At 39.7% G+C, this 27,865-nt stretch overlaps 1 protein-coding gene and 1 pseudogene across 2 annotated transcripts in view; both read right to left on the bottom strand.

Moving 5' to 3' along the window:
- Positions 1–27,865, bottom strand: part of MPHOSPH8 (M-phase phosphoprotein 8) — a 52,554-nt gene that overhangs the window by 20,165 nt on the left and 4,524 nt on the right. Inside the window, exons 2-5 of one of the 2 annotated variants that reach the window (XM_068526783.1) lie at positions 19,931–20,086; positions 6,803–7,657; positions 4,689–4,788; positions 1,681–1,938 (exon numbers count right to left, since the gene is read on the bottom strand). In XM_068526783.1, coding sequence (XP_068382884.1) covers positions 1,681–1,938; positions 4,689–4,788; positions 6,803–7,657; positions 19,931–20,086 — 1,369 coding nt within the window. The remainder of the gene's footprint in view (positions 1–1,680; positions 1,939–4,688; positions 4,789–6,802; positions 7,658–19,930; positions 20,087–27,865) is intronic. The other variant, XM_068526784.1, reaches the window with a different exon arrangement.
- On the bottom strand, positions 3,338–3,577 carry LOC137752145 (protein kish-A pseudogene; annotated as a pseudogene).

Genomic DNA, 27,865 nt, shown 5'->3' with positions numbered 1-27,865 from the left:
CTGTTTCACTTGAGTTTCCACATCTGAGTTCGTGAGTGAGCGGAGCCTGCCCTGTCCTTTCCCCTCCTTGAACAGTTCTGTCTGGTTTGGGGACTGAAGTGATGATGGGCTCCCAGAACCCACCTGCTTTCGGGAAGACTTCTTTGTAAGTCTGATGAACTCTTGCATATGAAATCATCTGTGCCTGGTGTTAAATTTGTAAGACTATTTTAAATTACTGTTTCACATTCTTTAATAGTAATAAGACTATCCAATTTCTGTATTTCTTTTTGGGTCAGTTTTGTTAAACTGTATCTTTCCAGGAATTTCCCATTTCAATCAGTTTTCAAATCTATGGTAAGAAAATGCTCATACAATTTTTATCTTTTTAATCTGGACACCATCTATAATGGCGTCTCTTTTTTCCCTGGAAATACTGTTTAAGTCTTCATTCTTTTTTCCCTTAACTAACGGTGCCCCAGGCTGCTCTATTCTATTAGTATTTCAATGAACCAGCTTCTGGGCTTTACCAACGCTCCACTGTGGGAGAAGGTCCGAGGTGCTCACCGCCCACACCCCGGCCAGGAGGGGGGCCCTCACATCCTCCCCTCTCCTTGGGCTGTATGTTGTGCCCACTGTTCCCACAGTAGCAACAGTGTCAAGGACACAGCCTGGAGAGAGTAAAAGCTGCTAAGACCACCTGGATTGAACTAAGGCCTCCTCGTAAACTGTTAAGATCCTGCGGCCCCCAAGACGGGCCTCCCGGAAGTTCCCTGCTAGTGCAGCCTGCCACCTCCCCATCTAGAGTGGCTGCCTCTTTCCTGGGTCTCTCCCTGCCCTCTGTGAACGGGGCTAGTTTCAGCTTTCACCCAGGAGCTCCCCAGGTGGCTGGACCAACACCTACTGGACCTAGTCTTTATTGCTTGGTATCTCAACAGCTGTGCTGCTATTTGGTATTTGCCCTCTGGGCAACCCACTTCCCCCACCCACCCCACCCCCCCACCCCCCGCGCCCCAAGGCACTGTCCCGGCCTCCTGCAAGCTCAGCAACATGCCAGAGGCCTGTCTTGTCTGTATCCCAGAACCTAGTTGCTTTGCAGTAATAGGGCCCCCCCAAGCTACCTGCTTTGCCATATATCCCAAATATTTCAGAACTTCTCTTCAACTGTTTCAGGAGTTATACAAAAATTTATCAGATTAACCTCTTTTGTTTATTCTGTCCTATCCTTTTATTACTCTTCTCCGCAGCTACTGTCCTATGTACTCTATACACGGCCCTCCCCCCTCCTCAGCTAATTCCGGTATCCTCAGGATAGCACTTACAATCTAACCTCATTTAATAAGTGTTATTTACTGCAAAGTTAAAAGGAAAGAATACAAGTAAGTTTGTATTTGATAGTTTTCTGAAAGAAATCTAGTAAGATATACCATCAGACTGCTTGGCAAGAGTAGGTAAGGCAGCAAACCAGAAATCTGTATAATTTCTAAATGTGCTGAGCGTACTAGATCAATTTTTGATCAATTCAGAAATCACAGAATAATCTACGTCTTCAATATAAAATGTTATTTATTCAGGAGATTCAAATGGTTTTCCACTCCATCCTGAGATCAGAATGACCGTGGGAGAGGAGAGGAAGGTGAGGGGGATAGCTCAGTGCACAGAACAGAGAACGCTCCGCAGAATGACTACGGACACACCTACCAGAATTCTCGTCCGCGTGGGATGTACTGTCCACAACCTCTTGACCGCCTTCTGCAGCTATATATGCCCATGTATCAGTCTCATCTCTCGTATTTCTCCTTTCTTTAAGTAACTGCTTGTTTTCCTTGGTCTTGTGGTCTTCTGTGACTTTACAATCTGGTGGTACTTCTTCTCTTTTCCGATTATTCTCAGGAAAATCATTTTTTTCTTCTGGAGTTAATTTAAATAAATCAAATGCATTTCTGATTTCCTTAAATGCTAGTGAAAAAAATAAATTGATAATAAATGAGTCACAAATTTCTGTTGTAATCAAAAGAAAATCTGGGTTAGTGTTAAAAAAACAGATATTTTCTTAATTCTTACTAATATCTGCCTTGGTTAGAAAGTCTGGTCAGGTTGACTACCACAGCCATGAAGTTCTTTCCATTCGTCTTTCTGTTGGCTGCTCCATATTCAGAAAGGACGTCCAAAGTGAATGGTTATTCTTCTGGGGCTCTGAACCGCTCCCAGCTTTGACAAAGGCCACTGCAGACAGCGAGCCTCAGAATAATCCTAGCCACACCACCAGCTGTCCTTCTGCTGAGACAACTGCCTCCAGTTGTATCCTGAAGGTAACCTTGTACAAAAAGGACTTCTGGCGGAGAGTGGGAGGGGTGGAAGGGTGTCAGCACGCTGACTGTGGCCTGGCAACACTGCACCTGACGCCTGTGGAAATCCACTCGCTTTTAACTAAAGATATGAGAAAAACTCTATTATAAACTCTGGGTACATAGCGGATAGGTTTTTTTACTCAATCCTTTCATGTTAAAGAGGGACATTGTCTCAGTAGCACTCTTAAGTCACTTCTCATTTATCTTCCTCAAGAACTGCACAGGCTTGTTTCGAATAGTTTAAACACCTGTGATAAACTACAGTTTGCTAAGAGTACAGGTACTCTGGTTAATGCTCAAAATGGTGTGGCCAGCGGAAAAGCAAGCATTATTAAATATGAGTGCAGTCCTTACCAACACAAATTGAACCTTTTTTTTTCAATAGAAAAGCTAGTCCAAAAAAGGCTCTCACTCGATAAAGATTTATTGTTTCCAAATCACAGTGAAAGGAACTTAAGTAATTTACCAATTTTGTTTTCTACTATGTGCCTTAAAGATACCTCACTAAAAACTAGTACCTGGGGACTTCCCTGGTGGTCCAGCGGTTAAGATTTCGCGCTACCAACGCAAGGGGCCTGGGTCCGATCCCTGGTCAGGGAACTAGATCTTGCATGCCGCAACTAAGAGCCTGCCTGCCACAACTAAAGATCCTGCGTGCTGCAACTAAGACCCAGTGCAGCCAAAAAAAAAAAAGACATACTTAAAAAAAAAAAAAAAAGGTACCTGACATAAGAGAATGACATATGCAGAAGGTAATATTGTATAGTGACAGTACTGAGGTTGATTGTTACAGACATATTTAAACTCTGAGTATTAAATGGTGACATCCTAATTATTTATATAGAACATTGGTCCAATAACAAAAATACAGAACAGCAGCTAGAAATTTATCTCATTCAATGTTCAGAGATAAAAGGGTTAACCATTCTTTCCATTATTTTCTGCAGATAAGTCCTTTTTTTTCATATTTAAATCTGATGGCAGCTGAATTCTGGCATTTTTCCAAGCTACTGTATGAAGAGGATGCTGAAGGCCATCGCACCACAGCATACTGCAATGTAAGGACTCTCACGTTCATCAATTCTGGCACACTTCCAAAGTATACCCAACAACCCAGCTTTATTTCTGTCCAGGAGGCTGGGTGCCAAGCATCCAATATAAGCGCAGGTACACATAAGCAGCAAGATTACAGCCAGCAGACTATGAAAATTGAAAATGGCAGACACAGTGAGGCCCGTGAGGCCACATCACCCTACCAGGCCTGGATCAGAAGCAGACAGGTTTTAGTTTCAGGGATACTGAAAATCAGACTCCCTGGAGTGCCCTTATGAACTTAACGAATAGTCGTTTAAGACTAAACAGTCACAGTAAAAATGTACCTGAAACTGACAGATAAGATACTCGGACGAAGAAAAAGTCATTAACCGGTTCTAATCTTACAATATTTTGAATCTCCAATCACTCTCTAAAGGATAGATGCTTAAAACTGTTGCATCGCTGTGAACAGGTACAGTCTTTACACTATACTCACCTGCACACAACCCATCAAAGCACTGGCTGCTCCTTCCCAGAGCCCCTCAGCCTGAGGCTTACTGCCAAGTCTAAACTGAGGCCTAGAACCCAAACCCACTTTTAATATTACCTCAGTTACACACAGCTTTTGGGAGAAAACCCACAAGAAATCATCCATCTCTTAGAAATCACTGCTTCCACGAGAACATGTGTTCCAAGTACTTTCTGGTGTGTGAACTAAAATATCCAGTTTTATTCAAACACTGTAATGGTGAATGTTTTATAAAGAACTTGTTCCAGTACTAATATGCACTATGGATTCTTAATTGAGCTATATCTTGATGTGATCAAATGTACATTCATTATATTTATACAAATGACACAGAGCTAAATAAATATATAAATAAATATATTAAACAGTAGTTTATCTCAGCATCTACTATAAAAGAGATACTTATTTACTTTTCTGTCATAACTAATCTCCTATCTCTCTAAAGATAATGTATTCCCAACCTGAAACTAAAACAACATTGTAAATTGACTATACTTCAATAAAAAAAATAAATAAATAAAAATAAAGATAATATATTCTATCTCATACCCAAAAGGAAAAAGAACAAGGTGAACAGAAGGGGGGGAGTTAATTATATTAATAATATAAATTATTACATAATTAACTAAGATAACTGGTAAACAAAAAGTAGCATACGGCTCTAAATTCCCCAGTGAACGAATTTTCTAGCTCTGTGACCTTGCAGCTTAGAAAAGAGAGTCTGTCTTCACAATGAACTAGACTCCTTGTCTGAAAGACCCATGTAAATGACAAATGTCAGTATTCACACTCACTCTTTAATGCCTTGGGCTCTTTTCGGCCTTTTTCTTCCTTGTCCAAATCATGCTTTTTCGGGTATTTTTCTTTGGGTTCATTTTTTTTGGTCTCTTTCTCCTGAAAAAGACACATGTAAGACCCAAAACAAGAACAGACAGAGCTAACACCGATTCTGAAAACTGGAAAACAGGTTCCTGGCGTCAGGCCCCCCTTTTGTGCACTGTGCACGTGGCCCCTGATGACTACATCTGCCCTCACATCAGCTGCTCCCTCAGTCAAGTTTACCCCTCAACCTCGACAATTTACAAAATATCATATTCAAAACCCAACAAGTTTCCTCACTCTCTTTGAATAATTTTTTATTAAAAATAAAACATATAAAATTATTTTTATAATAGTGAGATAAGCTCTATTAAATATATCTTTGCAAGAATTTAAAGACTCAGAAGGTTAGCGCACTCTGTGCTATTATTTAAGGAAAAAGTGGTATGTTCTTTTCTCTTTTTTTTGGCCACGCCACACTGCATATGGGATCTTAGTTCTTCGACCAGGAATCGAACCCATGCCTCCTGCACTGGAAGAGCAGAGTCTTAATCACTGGACCGCCAGGGAAGTCCCACAAGTGGTATAGTCTTGAGACAACAGGGGGAACATACAAGTAGGATGTGAAAAGCTAATAAAATAAGCTGACGAAGCTATAAGCTTTATTTCACAAGGCTACAGAGTAGCTGAGGTCCTCTAAAAACCCCTGACTTTTGTTCACAAATTAGCCCCCAATTTTCTAGTTGCGGTCAGTCCAAAAGAAAGCAAGTCTGGAGACTGCTGGGGTGGTTCAAAAGCTGGATGATCAGCATTTATAACTGCCTCTCACCAATCAGGCTTGTAGGGGAGCAGAATTTGCCTCCCCAAATATGTCTCTTGGGCGTATTACTTCTTTTAAGCTGGTTAATTTTGAAGAAACAGCAGGCATGGGGAAAACTCTGAAAACCAAGTAGGAGTTACCCTCTTGTGAGAAACATTTACATCTGTAAGGGAAATCTCCATTTGTAAGGGTGTCTCCCAAACCTCCAGAGACAATCAGTGGAGCAGCAAGGACTTCCATCTGTGTGACCGCCCCGCCCTTGTCTACTGTGCTTTGCCTGGTCGCTGCCCCTAACTGCTTCCCCATCCTCAACATCCTCTTTGGTCTTTGGCTGAGGACGGTACAGGAGGTGAGGACTTCGTCCGTTTTGGCGAGTTACTCCGTTTTCCTGGGTCTCTTCCATGCGTACGTGTTATTAAACTTCTGTTTGATTTTCCCCCCTGTTCATCTGTCTCATGTCAATTAATTCTAGACCAGCCAGACGAACCTAGAAGGGAGAGGAGAATTTCTTCCTCCTGATACACTATTACCTCCCTAATGGTAGAAAAGCTTCGTACACAGACACACCTCAGAGATACTGCGGGTTCGATTCCAGACGCCTGCAAATAAAGCGAATATTGCACTAAAGTGAGTCACAATTTTTTTTTGCCTTCCAGGGCATATAAAAGTTATGTTTACACTACAGTATTAAGTGTGCAACAGCATTATGTCTAAAAAACCGTACATACCTTAATTAAAAAAAAATACTGCTAAAAAATGCTAGCCATCATCTGAGCTTTCAGCCTTTTCTGCGATAGCAACATCAGAGATCACCGATCACAAACGCTGTACCACCTACAGTAATAACTTCCCCAGTGGTCAAGACTCCGCACTTCAACTGCAGGGGGCCCGGGTTCGATCCCTAGTTGGGGAAGTTCCGTATGCCGCGTGGGGTGGCCAAAAAACAGAAGTTTAAAATACTGCAAGAATGACCAAAATGTGGCACAGAGACACGAGGTGAGCAGATGCTGTGGGAAAAATGGTGCTGATGAAGTTGCTCGACGCAGGGTCGCCACAGACCTCCAATCTGTAAAAAAGGCACGATCTGTGAAGTGCAATAAAATGAGGTTGGTCTGCTGCGGCTTTACCGTTTCCTCTTCATTATCTGTGAAACTTCTTGACCAACCAAGAGTGCTAGCTTGATCTGAACGTTTGTGTGTTGTGTAAGATGTAAGCTACAGTCCTTCAATCAGATCAAACCATCCCCTCCACCCTGCCCCGGGTACTCACCTCCGTACTCACCTCCCCCGGGGAGTCTGCGGGCCTGGAGCCTCTCTCCTCCACACATGGTCTGGAGCTCTTCTGTGCTGGGGCGGAGGCAGCCATTGGCTTATCTAACTCAGTGCTACTTCGGCCTTTGTCTGGATTCCTTTGCTTTTTCTGTGTATTTTTCTTCTCTGAGAGGCTCTTGTTTTCTAGCTTTTTGCTCTCTTTAAGTTCCTCTGTCCTTCTCAGTTTCTTTTTTTTCCTCTTTGCTTTGACATCATCCTCATCAGCACTTACAGTGCCATCCTGCTGTTTATCAGAAATAGTATCTTGAATCGCCTCGGGCTCTGCTTTATCTTCGGCAGCTTTAATTGGCTGCTTCTCGCTTCTGTTGTCAGAATGTAAATCCTCACTGTCTTCTTCCTGAAAAGGGGAATCATTAAGGACACTCAATTCGAAGTCCACCTGAGATTCAACACATTTCTCTTTTTTTGTTTTCCTGTTTTCTTTGGAATCTTCTCTTTTTTTAGTCTTTAAGTCTCTTATTTCACCCTTTTTAACTTTCTTTAACTCCTTAGTTTCTTTTATATCATCTTTTTTGGGCTTTTTGGACTCCTTTAATTCTTCTTTGGCTTCCAAAATTCTTTTCTTTGTCCTTAAATCAAAAACCAAACTTTCAGAGGAGCTCTCCAGGTCTGGTTTGGGTTTATCTTTTAGTTTCCCAGTCTTTGCTTTTTTCTTTTTCAGATCATCTGGGCTTTTCTCTTCTTTTTGCCTTAGTTTTTTCTTTTTCTTCTTTGAAGAAGTGTCTTCGTTGGTCTCACTTTGTTGATCACTATCAGAGTTTGCCTCAAATATGTCATTATTTAAGGGCAGTCTCTATAAAGTATAAAAAAGATTTAAATACTCATTAACATAGTAATTTAAAAGGTTTTGAACAGTAGTACTAATGAAATCTGGTAGGAATTCTTTTCTCCAAGCAGTTTCTCAACTCCTTAAAATTACTTATGTGAATTAACGTTGTACAATATTACTTATGTTTCTGATTTAACAAATAGGTCTTGGTGGTGACGAAAAGGGTCAGTTTAAGGAAACAGATAAACACAGAGGGACAGAAAATGTCAACGCTGCGGTAGGTTCCAACAGTCATATGTATGGTGGGTTGCACATGATTCCAACTTCAGAATTTCCAGAAACACCAAGGAAGTAATTTGTACAGACTTTACTGGATGCCAAAATAGTAGTTACAAACCCAAACGCAAAGATTTTTTTAAGACTTTGGATCCCAGAATATCTTTAAACTTGCTGTTACATTTCACAGTTTACATAAGAAACGAGCAAGACTGCAAAGAAATCTTACTTCCCCAATTGACTTGGTTTGTGTAATGCAGAATCTGAAATATCTCCTCTGGAAAATATCTTTTCCTATTCTAAACAAACAAACAAAACCCCATTAGAATAAAGTCTCTGTATAGATACAAAAACACTATGCAAAGCATCTTCGGTTCCCGTTTCCCCAAATTCTCTTCTAAATGACCTGGGGAAGGAAAGGAGGGAGAGAAAAGATAGGTGTGTTTTTAGAAGTTAAAAGACCACCACCAAGGTTACTAAGGTAGCGGAATGTGGTGGCATCGGCAAAGCTTTCTGACTTCTCCTACAGCGCTTCATAAAGACAGAGCAACTGGAAAGCAAAACAAACCCCCCCCCAGACGACATCCATAACCCAATTAGGTGGCGAAGTATCCCAAGGAACTCCAAAATATAAGCTGGTAGGGACAAACTACTAATAGCCGTAAGACTTCTGTAGCATGAATATCTCCACAAGAGCAAGCAAAGGCAGCAATGAAAATGGGAGAAATCACTGAAAAGTCTGGCAGGTGACCATGGGGGGAGCAGCTGAAAGGGGAGGAGCTTTGGGCACCAGAGGGTGCAGGGCTGGTCCAGGCCCTGGGGATGCTCCCTGCCAGGATGGCCGGGACAAGACCCACAGTGAGAAGCTGCAGAGACCAGATTCCAAATAAAGCAGGACAGAGAAATAGAAAGAAAGAAAACAGAAGATTCAGACGTAAGTGGTGGTGGTGGCGGGGCAAAACCAGAGCCGGAAAAGCCCTCACGGAGTCTAAGGCTAGACTGTCCAACCCTCCGAAAAACAGTAAAGAAGGTTGCCCAGCAGCCATGAAGCTAAACAGATTATCTTGTTCTCCTCCTCTGCCTTCTAAAATCTCAGAAAAAGAAATTTCACATAAATATAAGCAACAGAAATTGATTAGGATAGAATATTTTACTGAACTGTTATAAGAAAAAACAGACTAAGGAAAAAAAAAAAACAAAAACAGACTAAGGAATAGAGTAACTAACCTAAAAAGGACAACAGCATGTCCGAAAGACACGCCTACTTTAAAAAGAACCAAGAGGCCCCAAATGTAGTCACTCATTGTAAGCCCACCAAGACCTAAAGCCTAACCTCTCCCGTGATTGGAATTTTAAACCCTTCAGTCTGGAATTTCCCGGTCAGGACTAGTGAGGTAACTTCCCTAGTAAGACCCCCAGTCTCCCCCTAAGGGAAGGTGACCCGGCCTGAAATCATGCACTCTTTTAACCTCCTTATCCCACCTCCTCTGCCAAAAACAACCTTCCCTTTTATACAGCTCCTGGGAGCATCCTTCTCTTTGTTAGATGGGATGCTGCCCGATTCATGAATTGGATAAAGCCAATTAGATCTTCAAACTGCCTCAGTGGAATTTTGGTTTCTACAGAAGAGTGAAAATAAAAAATTTGAGGCATCAGGTAAAAAGACTAAGCCATTTATAAGAGAAGGAAACTCAGATTTGTCATTAGAGAGCAGTACTTCAAACTGGGTATGGAGGGAAAGGAAGGCAGGGAGAACAGGTCCTAATTAACAACAAACAAATAAACCTCTTTATCAAACTGATAACCACAGAGAAGAAAAAAAGAATTAATCCAAGTAACTTTAGAACAATCAACACCCGAAGTGAATATACTGTAAGGACAAAAAGAACTGCAAATAAATTTGGAATTTTACAGTAGAATGGGCATAGCAAATCTGAAACTGATTTCTAATTATCGTAGGACTCAGTAAATGAGTACATATAATGTTGATGAGAACCAGAGTTCTCATGGAAGAAAAGGGAGACAGAACTGCGGACAGTGAGAATGATAGGAGGACGCTGAGGTGATGGACCGAAATTACAGACATCGGTGTGAACTTGACTTAAAACAAATAAACATGTATTTTTTCCCTTTATCTCTGTCTAAAGGGCCTGAAAATAATGATGTCCCAGTAGCAATAAGTACATCTTGGTTTCTAAATTCTATTCTCATCTAAAAAGAATCAGGATTCCCTGGAAAATAGGTGATATCAGGGCCAGAGCAGGAAAGTACATGCTACTGGGACACCTTGTGCCAGAGAGCAAAGACATGCCCAAAACAGACAGGGACACAGCAAGAGGACACAGGAGCTGGCCTAAAGGGGCTCTCACGAGCCAATGTGGGACCGTTTTGGCATTAATGTAAACAACAACGGTAATTAAATAAAAAGATCCCATGAGTGTGTACTGGTATTTAAAAAATTCAAGGGGGTGGAAGGAGCTGCTCTTTATGGGGTACAAAATGAAAAATATGGAATAACAGGGTCAGAAAGTCATTATTGGAAGCCACCACAGTAATAACTAATTAAGGCAACATTCTCCAAAGTATTTTATGGAACAGATGAACTTATTTGCAAAGCAGAAACAGAGTTACCGATGTATAGAACAAACTTATGGTTACCAAGGGGGGAAGTGGGGGGTGGGGGTGGGATGAATTGGGAGATTGGGATTGACATATACACACTGTTGATACTATGTATAAAATAGATAACTGAAGAGAAGCTACTGTAGAGCACAGGGAACTCTACTCAGTGCTCTGTGGTGACCTCAATGGGAAGGACGTCCAAAAAAAGAGTGGATATATGTATATGTATAACTGATTCACTTTGCTGCACAGCAGAAACTAACACTACATTGTAAAGCAGCTATACTCCAATACAAATTTTAAAAAAAGAAAAAAGGATTCTACAAAGTATTTTAAAATCATGGATGAGAGGTTGTTGGGGAACCAGTGATCCTCACCATCTCAGAGATTACTTATAATCGGGTTGCTTACTATCAGGTTACTTATTGTCAGATTACTCACTATTTTACAAGGGAAAAAGGTACCTTTAACAGGGGAGAAAAAATGATGCACCTCACTTTATCACATAATTATAATTTAACATCAGCAATGAGATAACTGACAGATGGCTCATCTCTCGACGTCACGTACCTTACCTACAGAATACATTGGCCAGAATGTTTACACTCAATCTACAAATCATCTAATTCCAATTTTAAAAATACTATTTGTGATTTAACATTAATTAGCATTCATCTAATTCCAATGTGAAGAACCTTCTATAAAACAACTGGCCTGGAGTCTTAAAAGGGGGGCAAAGGGCTCTGGAGTGCTCTAGATGAGAGGAAACCGAAGACGGGAGACTAAACGCATGCAGGACAGAGAGCGGTGAAGGACACGCCAGGACCTCCAGGAAACCCACACGGTGTCACCAGGCACCGGCTGTGCATGGGACAACAGCACTGCTGCTGTCATGCTGCTGAGGTATCACCAGTCCTGATGCAGCAGAGGGTCTGTGCTGCTATGATACACATGGTCAGGAACACAAAGGCAAAGTCTGCAACTCGCTCAAGGCTCACCTGAAAGCTACCCCTTTGGTTTAAGCAAGTTCTGTAAGAGAGACTTCTCTACCTTCTCAAATTTCCCTCAGTCCTGAAGAGTTTACAACTGACTTCCACCTTCTTGAAAACCATTTTCCTAAAGACTAGTGTTGACCTCCTCGTTTCCAAGCAGAATAGCCTGATTTTACTTAAATTTTCTGCATTGGTAAAAGGGAAAAGGGGGGAAAAAGAGGAAGAATAAACGAAGCTTGCTAGGTGTATGACTAATATTACTTCAAAAAAATTTTTAACAAGAATTCTAAAACTGAATTATTTTCTCAAAATACTTACAATCAATCAGATTCTTAGTTGGAACACAGTAATAAGAAACACTATCCTGCACACTCCACCAACTCCCCACTCTATATTTTCAGCCCAGATCTCCCTCTTCAACTCAGACCCATGGTGCCAATGCGAGACTGCCCATCTTCACTTGGATGACAAGTAACTAACTAAAATCTCATGTGTTCAAAACTGGAACTGTTCCCTGAATAACACCATCACTTATCTAGGTTCCCAAGCCAGTAACCTGAGCCATCTCTGACACCACTTCTTCCTTCATCAGCTCAGTCACCGATCCTATGTGCATCAATTCTCCAACCTCCCCACCTCAATTCAGCCCCTCACCTCTCCCCGCCAGCAGTCTCTCCCCACTCCAGAGTCAGGTCAGGACCACAGCGTCTCAGAATCACCTTCCCAGTGATGTTAGTAATAAAGGCAGAAGGAATGTCAGAATTAGAAAATCACTATTTTCCAACCTGCAATGAAATAATAGTTCTAGGCAACAATCATCAATGGCTCCTAAAACCTACACACGAAATGTGAGTTTTCTTATGGTGGATCAGACTGAAAACACCTAATCTCAATGATCCTGTTAATCTCACTGGAAAGGAGTCAGCTAGACAAGATGGGCCTTCTGATGAGTTATAGCACCACTCATGACCATCCTTGCAAAATAAATAAATAAACCAATAAACGCGAGAGCAATCCTGCTTCTACATCTAGCTACCGGTTCACAAGAACACAGGGGACAGAGGAACATGTTAAAAGCTATCGTGTGCTCATCCAAACCCAGAATATGGGAAATTCTACAGAACAACAATGTGGTCTCTTCATCAAATAAACATGATGGGGAAAAATGGGGGAAGGTTAGAGGAAGAAGCTGCTATAGATTAGAAGAGATTTAGAGATTATCAATGATATACAACATGCAGACCTTTTTCAAATCCCAATTCAATCAAATCAACAAAGACATGTTTTGTTTTGTTTCTTTGAGACAGCTGGGGGAAACTGAACACGTTATTAGATAATAGAAGATATTAAGAAACAAGTGTAAACTTTTTTGGTACGATAATGGTATAGCGGTTATGTTTTCACAATGTCTGTAATCTAATAAAGTTTTGCAGGGTAGAGTGATATGACGTCTGGAGTACTAAAGTATTTGCCTTAAAATACTCCAGCAAGTAAAAGGGGAGAGTGGGAGTCGCAGACAGGAAGAATGGCGAAGTCCTCATAGTGACCGGAACTGGGTGATGAATTCTCAAGTCTCACGATATAGCCTTCTGCATTTTTATATGTCCAAATTTTCCTAATAAAATTCTTCAAAAAAGCAAGTTCCTAAAACATAAACCTCATCACACGACTTCCCTCGAAACTTCTGCCGGCCCTTCTACTGCCCAAATGGTTGAGTTTAAATCCAGGTGCATACAAATTTCTTCCCAATTTCTGCCCCGGTGTCACTCCTGCTCCTTTCCAAGTGAAAGCTCTGGCACTTCTCACCATTACCCCCAAATCTGTGCTTTTGCAAAACTCTGCATCTTTGTACCTGCCTCCCCTCCTAGGACCCTTGAATTTCTCATCTCTTAGGGCTTCGGCCAAATGACAAATCTTCTGTAATGCACCTTTGATGCTTATCCTCCGACTTTCCACAGCGGCCTCACAGCTGCCCGAGATCGTGTCTCACTCCGTGTTTCAGGTTCCGTCCACCTGGCCCTCCCCTTCACGTACCGTGAGCGCCTTGAAGGCAGAGGCGCATCTTATTCTTCTTCCTCCTAATGACTGACATATGAGAACTGGATTTTTTGAATGAATGAACATGAAATAATTAGCAAACAAGAGGCTGGAGTTATCCCTTTCATCAGGTAAAACAACTTAAAAGAAGTCCACAATTCCAAAGACTCTCACCTGTACAAACAGAAAGACCCCTGGGGTCCCACCCCCCCCCCCCCCCGAACTCCACAGCTGGGACCCCACAGCGTGAGGGCAGCCTCCTCTCGGCGCAGCTACTCGGTGCCTCCCTGTCGTCCCACTTGGTCCCGGCCACCAGCCAGGCTGCTGGCCCCATGTGGTGGCGGCAGGGTCACCCGTCGGCTGCTGCCCAGCACAGCTGATTTACAAGGCCGCATCAGCTTCTGGTGCACAGCGAAGCGATTCAGTTACACCTCCACACTTATGTCCTTTTCCATGATGGTTTATTACGGGTATGCAGATAGTTCCCTGGGCTCTACAGTACGACCTTGTTGTTTATCCACTCTATGGATAATAGTTTGTATCTGCTAACGCCAAACTCCTGATTTATCCCTCCCCCACCCCCTTTCCCCTTTGGTAACCATCAGTTTGTTTTCTCTGTCTGTGAGTCTGTTTCTGTTTCGTAAATAAGTTCATTTGTGTCATATTTTAGATGCCACATATAAGTGATGTCTTATGGTATTTGTCTGTCTGACTTACTTTGCTTAGTATGACAAGCTCTATGTCCATCCATGCTGCTGCAAACGGCATTATTTCATTTTTTGATGACTGAGTAATATTCCACTGTATATATGTACCACATCTTCTGTATCCATTCACCTGTCCATGGACATTTAGGTTGCTTCATGTCTTGGCTATTGTGAATAGTGCTGCTACTTATCCTAATTCCTCAGTCACCTGGGAAGAACTTTAATGCTGGCTCCTTAGCACATAACTTTGAAAAAAGACTTTTCCTCTGGTCATTAGACTACTCCCAAGATAGTTACAACCTGTATGTTTTATATATAAATGGGTGGATGCAAATAAATAATATAGCAGTTTGGTTTTAGGCTTCAAAATACTCTGTGTGAAATTATTATTTAGCATGTATCAAATGAATCAGTAGGTTAGTTGCACCAGGGTAATCCAGCCCTGGAGTAACTGGCCAGATTCAGTGAAGTCAGGACATAAAAAATAGCTACCATCTGATGAACAGTTGTTTGCCATCAAACAACAGGTATTAGATGATACAAAGGAATTAGTGTTAACTTTTAAAATAACTAAAAAATAGTCAAACAAAATTAAAACCACATATCACAAGTCTGAGCACTTTCAGTATACTAGTAATCTGTCTTCTTACTCATTTTAATAGTTTCACACATAAAATAAACATATTATTTATTACCCAAATTAGGACAACTTTGAAAATGAACGGGACCTTGATCACAGTCACACCAAGTCAACAGGCTTTTAAGCTGGGCTGCCCCGCACAGATCAGGGTCAGTCACCCTGCTCTGCCTGGTCAACACCCAGTCCACAGGAATGGCAATCAATACTGTACGCGAGGTGTGATGACAAAACAACTGAACAAGGTACACACACCCCAGCATCACCCCCTCTACTTAACCACCTCTGGAAACCATGAGCTTTTCAGCAGTGCAACCATTGCTCAAATAACTTTTGGAAGTTCACCCCTGCACTTTTAGAACCATCACCACGCTTTTCTTGGGTACAAAGAGGAGGCGTTACTAGAAATTTTCTTGCATGACATATAGATTCTTATGAAGACAATTCCAAAATAAATAATTTAAAACCATTTTGGGCCATGGAACTATTGGAATAAATGTTTACTTCACAAAATGTACACTCAAAAATAAAGCTTATTTGGGTGCACAAATTCTAATTCATTTTACATTGAAAGAGTACATATATTTATTATTTTACAGGCAGTATTTCAAAAAGCAAAAAAAAAAGCGCTATCCTCAGACAAATTTTAAAATAAAGGCAAAACTATCTCTTAGCTGAGTAGTAGGGACACAGATGATTATTAAAAAACACAGTTGTTTGCCGGTTAGAATATGTACTGAAAAAAAATTATTTTAAAAGGAAGGCAGGGGCTTCCCTGGTGGCGCAGTGGTTAAGAATCCACCTGCCAGTGCAGGGGACACGGGTTTGAGCCCTGGTCTGGGAAGAACCCACATGCCACAGAGCAACTAAGCCCGTGCGCCACAACTACTGAGCCTGCGCTCTAGAGCCCGCGAGCCACAACTACTGAGTCCACGTGCCACAACTACTGAAGCCTGCATGTCTAGAGCCCATGCTCTGCAATAAGAGAAGACACCACAATGAGAAGCCCGCACACCGCAACAAAGAGTAGCCCCCGCTCACCACAACTACAGAAAGTCTGCAAGCAGCAACAAAGACCCAACACAGCCAAAAATAAAATAATTAAAAAAAAAAAAAAGAAAGGCAGCAAAATCCTTTTATATGGTACTACTCTTAAAAGTAAGATCATACATGGACAACTTGTAAGGCCCCTCAAGAGCAAAAGATAGATATGATCTATCTTCATAAAACTGTGACCATTTAAGGGTCTGGCCCATTTAAGACACTCTATATTTACTTGGGGAAGAAAAAAAAAAAAAAAAAAAAGCTATCCCTAAAAAAAGAACCAAAAATGTAAAAACAATAAAACGTTGGCGTGACAGGCCAGTCGAGGTTCTCCTGTGTCCTGTGGCATCAACCATCAAAGCTCACGCAGACCAGCGGCTGCCTTGTCTGTCGATTTTCAGTCCACTAAAAATGAAGGTCTGGAGCGTCTCACACAAATGAATGTTAAATAGCACCTCATTTTTTCTTTTTAGCTTCAAATACCCGATGGTTGGTAAAAAGGTATCCGAATGCTAAATGATAAAAAGTATTTTAATGAACAAACACCATTTCTGCATCATGTATATTTTCTGGTGAAGAGCATCAACAATCACTTTTTGGGGTATTTTAGAAACCATTTCTAACTTCTGTGATGCTTACTAAGTCCTAAGAAAGCAGTGCTCCCAGATTTAAGTAGATAAACTGATGAATCAAATAGTCTTAAATACTGCTGTAGTAAAACCTCTCCACAAGACAAAGATTTTGGTGACTGGGAAATATCACAGTTTTCACAGGTAGCAAATGTTTGTTTCTTGCATGCACAGAATGATGACGAGAGGAACGAAGCACTTTCTCCTACCGGCTCTACTTCTAACCCTACGGTGAAAGAATCACAAGAACTTATGAACAGCACGATTTTGCTGAAGTGGGAAAAGGTCAGCGACCAGTGCATTTTTGCCATATGCCTGTCCACTGACACTACTCAATGATTAGGTCAAAAAGTCACAGCAATATAAATACTGGAATACTTTATAAAAGAATTCAGGAGAAAGTTCACCTGACATAAGAAACAGAGGTTTCAGTCTTATAAAAATTCAAAATGTTATTAGTGCCTAGAATTTTAAGTTACTTATAAAATAGTAAGGATAGCTTAGAAAAAGGCACTTCCAAGTGGAGAAGTGTCTTCCTAAAACTAGGACAAGGATTAAGAATAAGCCTCAGGGACTTCCCTGGTGGTCCAGTGGTTGAGAATCCGCCTTCCAATGCAGGGGAAGTGGGTTCGATCCCTGGTCGGTGAACTAAGATCCCACAGGCCACAGGACAACTAAGCCCACTCGCCACAACTACTGAGCCTGTGCGCCACAACTAGAGAGAAGCCCATGCACCACAACGAAAGATCCCGCATGCCACAATGAAGATCCAGCGAGTCGCAACTAAGACCAGATGCAGGCAAATAAATTTAAAAATTAAAAAAAACAAGAATAAGCCTCAAACAGACCAGTCGATCAGGAATCACTCTCATTCAGACTGTCATCAACAACTTTAAATCAAGAGAGTTGCAAGTTGGGTTTAACCAGAGCCTTGGTAAAGTGAAAGGGCCAATAAAGCCAGTATTCTATAAGTCAAGACTTCTCGGGAGAAGTTTCAGCAAACTTATCTCACTAATAAAGCAGGAAAGTTAGAAATAAATTTAAGAAGATTTCAGTCAAAATGTCTAAATTTTGAGAGTAATATGAACCAATCACTTAGTAAGACGGGTGCATTTGTGTTTGTATAGTGTTTTTAGTGAAAGAAATAGGGAAGGAGGGAGTAGGCACCCATTCTAGAAAAGTGAAGTATAACTGTAGCAAAAAACTAAAGAAAACAGTCTCTAATCTGAACTCATCTTGTAAAGGATTTCCTTTACAAAAATTTTAAAAGTACTGAAGGTTTTGCTTAGTAATTTAAAAACTGTATTTATTAAAGACCCTGCCACTACAGCATACAATTAAAAAACGGGTAATTCCACTCCTATAAATGGATTTCAAACTACAGCCCAAACCAAAAGAAAACCTACCATAGTGGTTAAGTGTGGCTGCCTGCCTCTGTCACTACTAACGGGTGAATCTGGGCTGGCACTGAACTTACCTAAGCCTCCGTTTCTTCATCTTAATCCATGAAAGTGTTGGCCCAGCATTTGGCACAGACACAGGACATGTGCTGGGTGAGCAGAGGCTGCCTCTATCACGGCTATTATTATTAACAACCGCTACACACAGTCAAGTCCCAATACTGTTTTTGTCATTTAAAAAATACTAAGTATGTAGTTGAAACTCAAGTTGTAGGGAAAGAAGGGATCAATATTCAGCCCTTAAAAAATAACTTCAACAACTAAGACTCTTTATTGTGAGCAATCTTCACTATATAGTTCTAAGTTCAAGAACCTCTGTCAGTATTCTAAAAAAATGATAATTATTTCTAATGAAAAAGAAAACTAGGGCTTCCCTGGTGGCACAGTGGTTGAGAATCTGCCTGCCAATGCAGGGGACACGGGTTCGAGCCCTGGTCTGGGAAGATCCCACATGCCGTGGAGCAACTAGGCCCGTGAGCCACAACTACTGAGCCTGTGCGACTGGAGCCCGTGCTCCGCAACAAGAGAGGCCACGATAGTGAGAGGCCCGCACACCGCGATGAAGAGCGGCCCCCGCTTGCCACAACTAGAGAAAGCCCTGGCACAGAAATGAAGACCCAACACAGCCAAAAATAAAAATAAATAAATAAAAAGAAAACTAAAAGCAAAAGCAAGAAGTTGAATTAGAGTCAGTTCAACTTATAAATAGAAGCTATAAATGAAACTTACAAAGAAAAGTAAAATGGGAAATTCTTAGAAGATTCATAAATAAAGCCAATTCAATAATGTGTGGAATATGAGAATCAAGGATAAAACAATGGACAAATCCATAGAAAGAAACTCTTTTTTTTTTTTAATTTTCAATTTTTTAAAAAAATTTTATTTATTTGGCTGTGTTGGGTCTTCGTTTCTGTGCGAGGGCTTTCTCTAGTTGTGGCAAGCGGGGGCCACTCTTCATCGCGGTGCGCGGGCCTCTCACTGTCGCGGCCTCTCTTGTTGTGGAGCACAGGCTCCAGATGCGCAGGCTCAGTAGTTGTGGCTCACGGACCCAGCTGCTCTGCGGCATGTGGGATCTTCCCAGACCAGGGCTCGAACCCATGTCCCCTGCATTGGCAGGCGGATTCTCAACCACTGCGCCACCAGGGAAGCCCGAAGGAAACTCTTAAACCAAGTTTGTGCATTAGTTTTAATGTTATCCCACTTTAGACCACCATCAAGTCTTTTTTCAAACTGCTGATGATAGAAGTTTAACTCATCTGAGTTCCTTTGAATTCTTTATCCTTCCTTACCACCAACAAGAGCTACTAAAAAACAAAAAAGTGGTTAAAAATTGAAGTGGAAATAGAAAAGAAAAACAAAAGACCCGGAGATAATCAGACCTGTGAATAATCTGAAACGGATTAAAATTTATAGCTTTATAAAGTGATCTAAGAATTGTTTGAATTAGCAGAAAAGTCAGACTTAGAAATATGTTCATAATGCTGATTAAATATAAGAGTATGTGTTGTATCTGTAATAGTAACATGAATAGCATAAAAAATATTCCTCAGGTATACAAAAACATGATGCTCACATCATGGACGAACAAGTAAAGTTTCAACACATCTCTTTTCTCCCCACTATCATCTTACTCTTAACTTAAAGGAAAATAACAACATGTCCAAACTATACCTGTTTGTCACCTGCAATCACAGCTTGGCTACAGAAAAAAGAGCCCAGCAAAAATCAATGAAAGCATTCTATGAGAATCAATTGGCTATACAGAACTTACAATAGGAATGTTGTATATTTTATTATTATTTGTAAATTCCTTACTATACATTCTGTATATTATTAAAATATATAATAAACTTATTATACTAAAAAAAACCACTATGAGATAAAATATAATACCTGGACATCTTTCTTCACTGGTTTAGCTTTGTTTTCTGCAACTTTCTTCCTAAATTCAAGAAGAACTTCTTTACAGTCCTCAAGGTGAACCTCAGGCTCCCAGGTATCATCATCTGGTGAGTATCCTTTCCATCGAACTTTATAAACGATCTTGCCCTGTTATATAAATTAAAAACAGGCAAATAAAGGATATTAGACTTGATTATAGTTCCACAGCCATGCAGTTGCTGAGAATACATGAACCAACTTGAAATGGAGATTAAAATCATGATAAAGACTGTTCATCTCCTGAGATCATTTGTGAATTCCTTAAAATACGTAATGAAAGTCCATCCAACCGAAGTACAGCTGTAGTTTCTCCCTCTGAGGGCAACTGCTTACTATAGTGGAATAATAAAACATCAGTCATATTTTAATCTGTCCCCTCCTAATGTGAATCAGCCTAAAAGCCTCTCTTAAAATGTTCTCTGCAAGACATGAGAAGCTGGTAATTTTAACAGTTTCTGGGGAGAAGGAAGGAAGGAGAGTCAATCTTCAATCTATTTTGCATGTATTACTTTTCACTTAATAACTAATTTTTAAATTAAATAACCACAATAAAACAAACATAAAAAAAATGTTCATCTCCTGAAGCAAGTGGCAAAAAAAAAAAACCAGTATCACACCAAAAGCAAAAGCAACAAAAGCAAAAGTAAACAAGTCATACTATATCAAACTAAAAAGCTTCTACACAGCAAAGGAAACCATTAATAAAATGAAAAGGCAACCTACTGAATGGGAAGATATTTGCAAATCATATATCTAATAAAGAGTCAATATCCAGAATACATGAAAACCTGATACAACTAAAAAGCAAAAAACAATCTGATTAAAAAATGGGCAGAAGAACTGAACAGTTTTCCAAAGAAGACATACAGATGGCCAACACGTAGCTAAAAAGATGCTCAACATCACTAATCATTAGAGGAATGCAAATCAAAACCACAATGAGTTGTCACCTCACACCTGTCAGAATGGCTATTATCAAAAACAGAAGAAATATCAAGTGCTGATGAGGATGTGGAGAAAAAGAACTCTTTTGCACTTTTGGGTGAGACTGTAAACTGGTGTAGCCACTATGAAAAACAGTATGGAAGACCCTCAAAAAATTAAAAACAGAACTACCATATGATTCAGCAATCCCACTTCTGGGTATTTATCAAAAGAAAATGAAAACACTAACTGGAAAAGATATATGTACCCCCATGTTCACCGCAGCATTAGTTACAATAGCCAAAAAGTGGAAACAATCCAAGTGACCATCAATAAATGAATGAATACAGAAAACGTAGTGTGTGTATATAGACACACACATATATATCACATACGTATATAATCATATACATCACACATATATGTATGTACACACACACACACAGAATATTATTCAGCCATTAAAAAAAAGAATGAAGTCCTGCCATATGCAACGACATGGATGAACCTCAAGGGCCTTACGATAAGTGAAATAAGTCAGAGAAAGATAAATACTATATGATCTCACTTACACATGGAATATAAAAAGAAAAACAGGGCTTCCCTGATGGCGCAGTGGTTAAGAAATCCGCCTGCCAATGCAGGGGACGTGGGTTCGAGCCCTGGTCCAGGAAGATCCCACATGCCGTGGAGCAACTAAGCCCGTGAGCCACAACTACTGAGTCTGCGCTCTAGAGCCCGTGAGCCACAACTACTGAGCCCGCGTGCCTAGAGCCCGTGCTCCGCAACAAGAGAAGCCACTGCAGTGAGAAGCCCGTGCACTGCAAGGAAGAGCAGTCCCAGCTTGCTGCAACTAGAGAAAGCCCCCACGCAGCAACTAAGACCCAAGGCAGCCAAAAATAAATAAATAAATAAATTTTAAAAAAGAACAGGAAAACAAACAAACAAACAAAAAAACCCAAGCTCACAGATACAGAAAGCAGATCGGCGGTTGCCAGAGGCAGGGGTGGGGGTGGGAAATGGGTGAAGGGGGTCAAGAGGCACAAACTTCCAGTTACAAAATAAATATGTCACGGGGATGTAATAAATGTACAGCATGTGACCATAGTTAATAATACTGTACTGCATATTTGAAAGTTGCTAAGAATGCGGATCTTAAAAATTCTCATCACAAGAAAAAAATTTTTAGATGTTAACTAGACTTACTGCGGTGATCATTTCACAATATATACAACTATCAAATCATTATGTTGTACACCTAAAGCTATTATAATGTTATATATAATGTCAATAATACCTCAATTTTTAAAAAATTAAAATAAACAAATAAAACCACAGTACCATCAATCCATTTTTTTTATAAACCAAAGACTGAGGTCTTTTTCTGATTATATAAGCAACGTGCAATCTTTGAAAATCAATGAAAAACAGGAAAAAACAAATAAAAGTCACCTCAAAATACTGATAACAATTTGATCTATTTCCTTCACCTTTTGCATTTATAAGTATATATTTAATGTATATATACTTAAAACACTGGGATAATACTATCAGTTTTTTTCTTGCTTTCTCACTGATATATCAAATCGTTCTTGCTTTAATATCTTCCAGAAACATAATTTTTAACGACTGAACATTATTCCATCATATAAATACAACAAAAAATACAATGACAACTTTCCCTTTGGAAACCGAAGGTTGTTTTGATTGTTTCCAATTTGTGTTTTTTATAAGCAACACTGTGACTCTGATTAGGTTGTTAGAATAAATTCCCACAAGAGAGAGCAACGGGATCAAATAATAAAGCCATTTAAAGATTGTACAAATGCACTGTCAAATGTCTTCCAGAAAAGATGCTCCAACTTTCACCCACCAGATACAAGAGCAGGGATCAGCAAACTGTAGCAGGGCCTGCCTCTGTTTTTGCTCATCCTGTAAGCTAAGAATGGTTTTACGTTTTTAAATGGTTGAAAACAAATCATCCAATCATTATGTTGTACACCTGAAACTAATGTAATATTCTCAGTGAATTTCACTTCAATTAAAAAAAAATTAAAACACACACACAAAAACAAATCAAAAGAAGAATCATATTTACATCAAGTGCCTCAAAATGTGTTGTGCACTGTCAAAATCTCTGCATTTATTGGCTCACTTAATCTTTAGAATAACCCTATGAAGTATTAATATTCATTTTACAGATGAGGAAACTGAAGCTTCTAGACAGACTAACTACTAATGATTACACAGCTAAAGAGTAGTTCAGCTGAAATCCAAACCCGGGACCTGGGCTGCATGCAGAAAGTCATCCCGCACTGTGAAGGCAATACGTGTAAATGCCAAAGGCAGATGCGGGTAACACGTTCTAGTGAGTTCCCAAGAAGGAAGATCACTGTCTTTGAGAGAAGGAAAGTTTTTTAGGAGAATGAGGTCACATTTCTACCATGATAAGGAACACCAACTCTAAACCCCCAAATTGTCTCTCAGCCTACAAAGTCTAAAATGCTTACTATATGGCAATTTACAAAAAAAGTTCTGCCATATTCCACATCCACTTACAAAATTATCATTAAGCCATTTACATTTTTTCTTTGAAAAATTACCTGCTATGTGCCCACTTTCACCACTGCTATTCAACGTTGTACTGGAAGTTCTAGCCAGAGCAGTTAGGTAAGAAAAAGCTATAAAACGCATCCAGGTTGGAAAGGAAGAAATGAAACTATATTCATGGATGATATGATTCTATTTATAAAAAAATCCCAAAGAATACACAAGAAAGTAACCAGATCTAATAAATGAACTCAGCAAAGTTGCAGGGTACAATACACACAAAAATTAATTGTTTCCATACATCTGAAATGCCCAAACCAAAAATGAAATTAAGAAAGCAATTCCATTTACAATAGCATCTAAAGTATGAAATACTCAAGAATAAACTTAGCTAAGGACATAAAAGACTTGCATACTAAAAAACTACAAAACACTGCTGAAAGAAACTAGAGAAGATACAAATAAATGGAAAGACATCTGTGTTCTTTGGTAGGAAGATTTAATATTGTTAAGATGTCAACACTACCAAAGTGACCTCAGGTCCCTATCAAAATTCCAATAGCCTCGTTTGCAAAGGTAGTAAAGACAAACCGCAAATTCATATGGAATTGGAAGAGGTCCTGAATAGCCAAAACAATCTTGAAAAAGAACAAATTTGGAGGACTCACACTTCTTGATTTCAAATTTTACTACAGAGCCACAATAATCAAAACAGTATGGTACTGGCATAAGAACAGACACATGGAGTCCAGAAATAAACCCACACATCTAAGGCTAACTGATATTTGATAAAGGTGCCAAGTCCAATGAACAGGGACACAAATTGTGCTGGGACAACTGGATTTTCACATATGAAAGAATGAAGTTAAATCCCCATCTCACACCATACACAAAAATTAACTCAAAATAGATCAAAGACCTAAATTTAAAAGCTAAAACCATAAAATTCTTAGAAGAAAACACAGGGGTAAATCTTCAGGACCTTGGATTTGACAATGAATTCTTGGATACAGGCATACCTAAGAGATATTGTGAGTTTGGTTCCAGACCACTGCAATAAATATCACAATAAAGCAGGTCACACAATTTTTTCGGTTTTGCAGTGCATATAAATGTTATGTTTACACCTTGGTCTACTGAGTATGCAGTAGCATTATCTAAGAAAACAATGTACCTACCTTAATTAAAAAACACTTTGTTGCTAAAAAATGCTAACCATCATCTGAGCCTTCAGTGAGTGGTAATCTTTTTGCCATAGTAACATCAAAAATCACTGGTCACAGATCACCATAACAAATATAGAAATAATGAAAATGTGTGAAATATTGTGAGAATTACCAAAATGTGACACAGAGACATGAAGTTAGCATGTATATATGAAGTGAGCAAGGTATATATACAACATCAAAACATCAAAAGCCCAAACAAAAGAAAAAAATAGGTAAAATAACTTCATCAAAAACAGAAACTTTTGTGCGTCAAAGGACATTATCAATAGAGTGAAAAGGAAACCCATATAACTGGAGAGAATATTTCCAAATGACATCTCATAAGGGATCAATATCCAGAATATATTAAAAAAAAAAAAACTCCTCCAACCCAAAAATGAGACAACACACTTAAAAATGAACAAAGGAAGGACATGAATAGACATTTCTCCAAGAAGATATACCAATGACCAATAGCACATGGAAAGATGCTCAACATCACTAGTCCTTCGGGAAACGCAAATTTTAAAACCACAAGATACTACCTACCTCACACCCACTAGGTCAAACAAAAACATAGAAAGTAACAAGTGTTGGTGAGGATGTGGAGAAATGAGAACGTTCTCACATTGATGGTGGGAATCTAAAATGGTACAACTGCTGTGGAAAACAGTTTGGCAATTCCTCAAAAAGTTAAACAGAATTACCTCATAATCCAGTAATTCTACTTCAAGGTATATACCCAAAAGAACTGAAAACAGAGACTCAAACAGATATCTGAACACACATTTCAGGGCAGCATTATTCACAATAGCTAAAAAGTGGGAAACAACCCAAACAAACAACAGATGAATATATAAACAAAATGTGGTGTATACATATAATGGATTATTCAGCCTTAAAAGGGAAGGAAATTCTGATACATGCTACAATATGGATGAACCTTAAAAACATTATGCTAGGTGAAATAAGCTAGACACAGAAGGAAAATACTGAACTGGCCAAAAAGTTCGTTCTGTAAAAACCCAAACGAACTTTTTGGCCAACCCAGTATTTATGATTCCATTTATATGAAGTACCTAGAATAGGGAAACTCATGAAGACAGAAAGAAGAATAGTGGCTGCCAGGAACTGAGGGGAGGGAGAATAGGGAATTAGTATTTAATGGGTACAGAGTTTCAGCTTGGGAAGATGGAAGAGTTCCGGAGCTGGATGTTGACGATGACTGCACATCAGTGTGGATGTACTTAATGCCACTGAACCACACACTGAAAAATGACTGAAATGAAAAAGTTTAAGATACACATATAAAACACATATATATAAACTACATCAAAAACATTTTAAAGTTACCTGTTGTATCTTTTGCCCATTTTCTTGCTCATTTATGAGAATTTTTCTTTTTAATACCTCTCTTTTTGGCCTTGCCACGCAGCTTGCGGGATCAGTTCCCCGACCAATGATTGAATCCGGGCTATGGCAGCGAAAGTGCCAAGTCCTAACCACTGGACTGCCAGGGAATTCCCTTTCTTTTTAATACTTGATGGCTATTAAACCTTTGTCATATATATTCCAAATTCTTGTTTTTCCAGATTTCTGATTTTTCTTTTCTGCTTGATACCCAATCTCACTGAGAAGCAAGAACACACTCATGCAACAGTTTTCTGCATGACCTGCAGAGCACCATTCTAGCTATACTCTTAACGCCTGTCTGATTTTATTCATACAACCACCAAGGCAATAAACTTTCCAAACTGACTGCCAACCACTGTTCCCTCCCACTGCACCCTTCAATCATGCCCACACTGCCTTTCAATCATTCTGCCATCTGTAGAAAGACCAAGCATTAGCATCTAACAGGATTAGAAACTAAGAAATAGTGGGAAAAGAGTAGCCTCTTAACTTTCAGAAATAATCCTGAAAATCTTTATAATTTTACAATAATAATTAAGAGTCTATGTTGGGAATTCCCTGGCGGTCTAGTGGTTAAGACTCCGAGCTTCCACTGCACGGGGCGTGGGTTTGATCCCTGGTCAGGGCACTAAGATCCCGCATGGTGGCCCACCCCCCCCCACGAAAAAAAGAGACAGCATGTCAGTTTAACGGTTCAGCTGTATAACTGGGTGCGGGGCAGTGATTATAACTGAAAAGGCATGCATAAGCTTTTTAGCAAAACAGTGTGGAAAGAGAAAACTATTAATACACAACCTTGTAAGAGCTTCTATGAAGGCGCAGTTAAAACTGGAGATAAACCAAGGTGAGAGCGGCTTGCTTAGCTCCTCGTGGCAGCCCTCCTGCTCTTGGCACAAATACCACGGGAGAAGTTACGCCGCTACAGGGGAGTGGAGGGATGCCTGAATGTACCCAACAACAGGGCGCGGAGACCAGCGATCCTTATTTGTGGGCCACCTTAGTTTTGTGTGCATAAAAATAGTGCTAAATTTGTTACTCAAAGTTGCTTTTAAAAAACACTATTTACTTTCAAATGGGCCAGAAAAAAATGTATATAAATGAAGAGAAAAAAAAAATAAAGCCAATATCAACAACTGGGGGATCTGGGTAAAGGCGTATGGGAGATTCTACACAATTCTTGCAACTTTTCTGATGATTAAAAAAAAAAAAGGCAGTAATGAACACATATAAATTTAATACTTGTTATCAATTAGGTTTGATCTAGTCAATGAGAATGAGGGAGTATTAACAATCATTCTCAAGTACAAGGAGTACATCTCAATTTTAGCTCCAGATTTAACTGACTGATAATTGTTACAGCCTTCATTTCAGCAGTTTTGCTTCATTCATTCATTCAACAAATATTTACTGAGGGTCACTATGTGTATAGCAGTATACAAAACAAATGAAAACCTGAATTACATGTTTTTTTAATAGGAATAATGTCAACCCAAATATTGCCCAAGACTTTGCTGTATATTAAGAAATTTCATGATAGCCCTGGGATCTATAAACTTATCTTCAAAATTCCCAAAATGTCTATTTTCTTGGTAGCCACATTTTCTTTTAGCTTAATCAGTGGGACAAACTAAATGGCAGCAGATGGTCTGTCCTCTTATCCTCTTAGGTTGTATATACTAGATAATTAGCTAAAAATTTTTGTTGGGCTTCCCTGGTGGCACAGTGGTTAAGAATCCGCCTGCCAATGAAGGGGACACGGGTTCGATCCCTAGTCCGGGAAGATCCCACATGC

The sequence above is a fragment of the Eschrichtius robustus genome, chromosome 18 (assembly GCF_028021215.1).
Source record: "Eschrichtius robustus isolate mEscRob2 chromosome 18, mEscRob2.pri, whole genome shotgun sequence".
Classification (NCBI taxonomy): domain Eukaryota; kingdom Metazoa; phylum Chordata; class Mammalia; order Artiodactyla; family Eschrichtiidae; genus Eschrichtius; species Eschrichtius robustus.
This window is presented reverse-complemented; position numbering and strand designations above follow the sequence as displayed.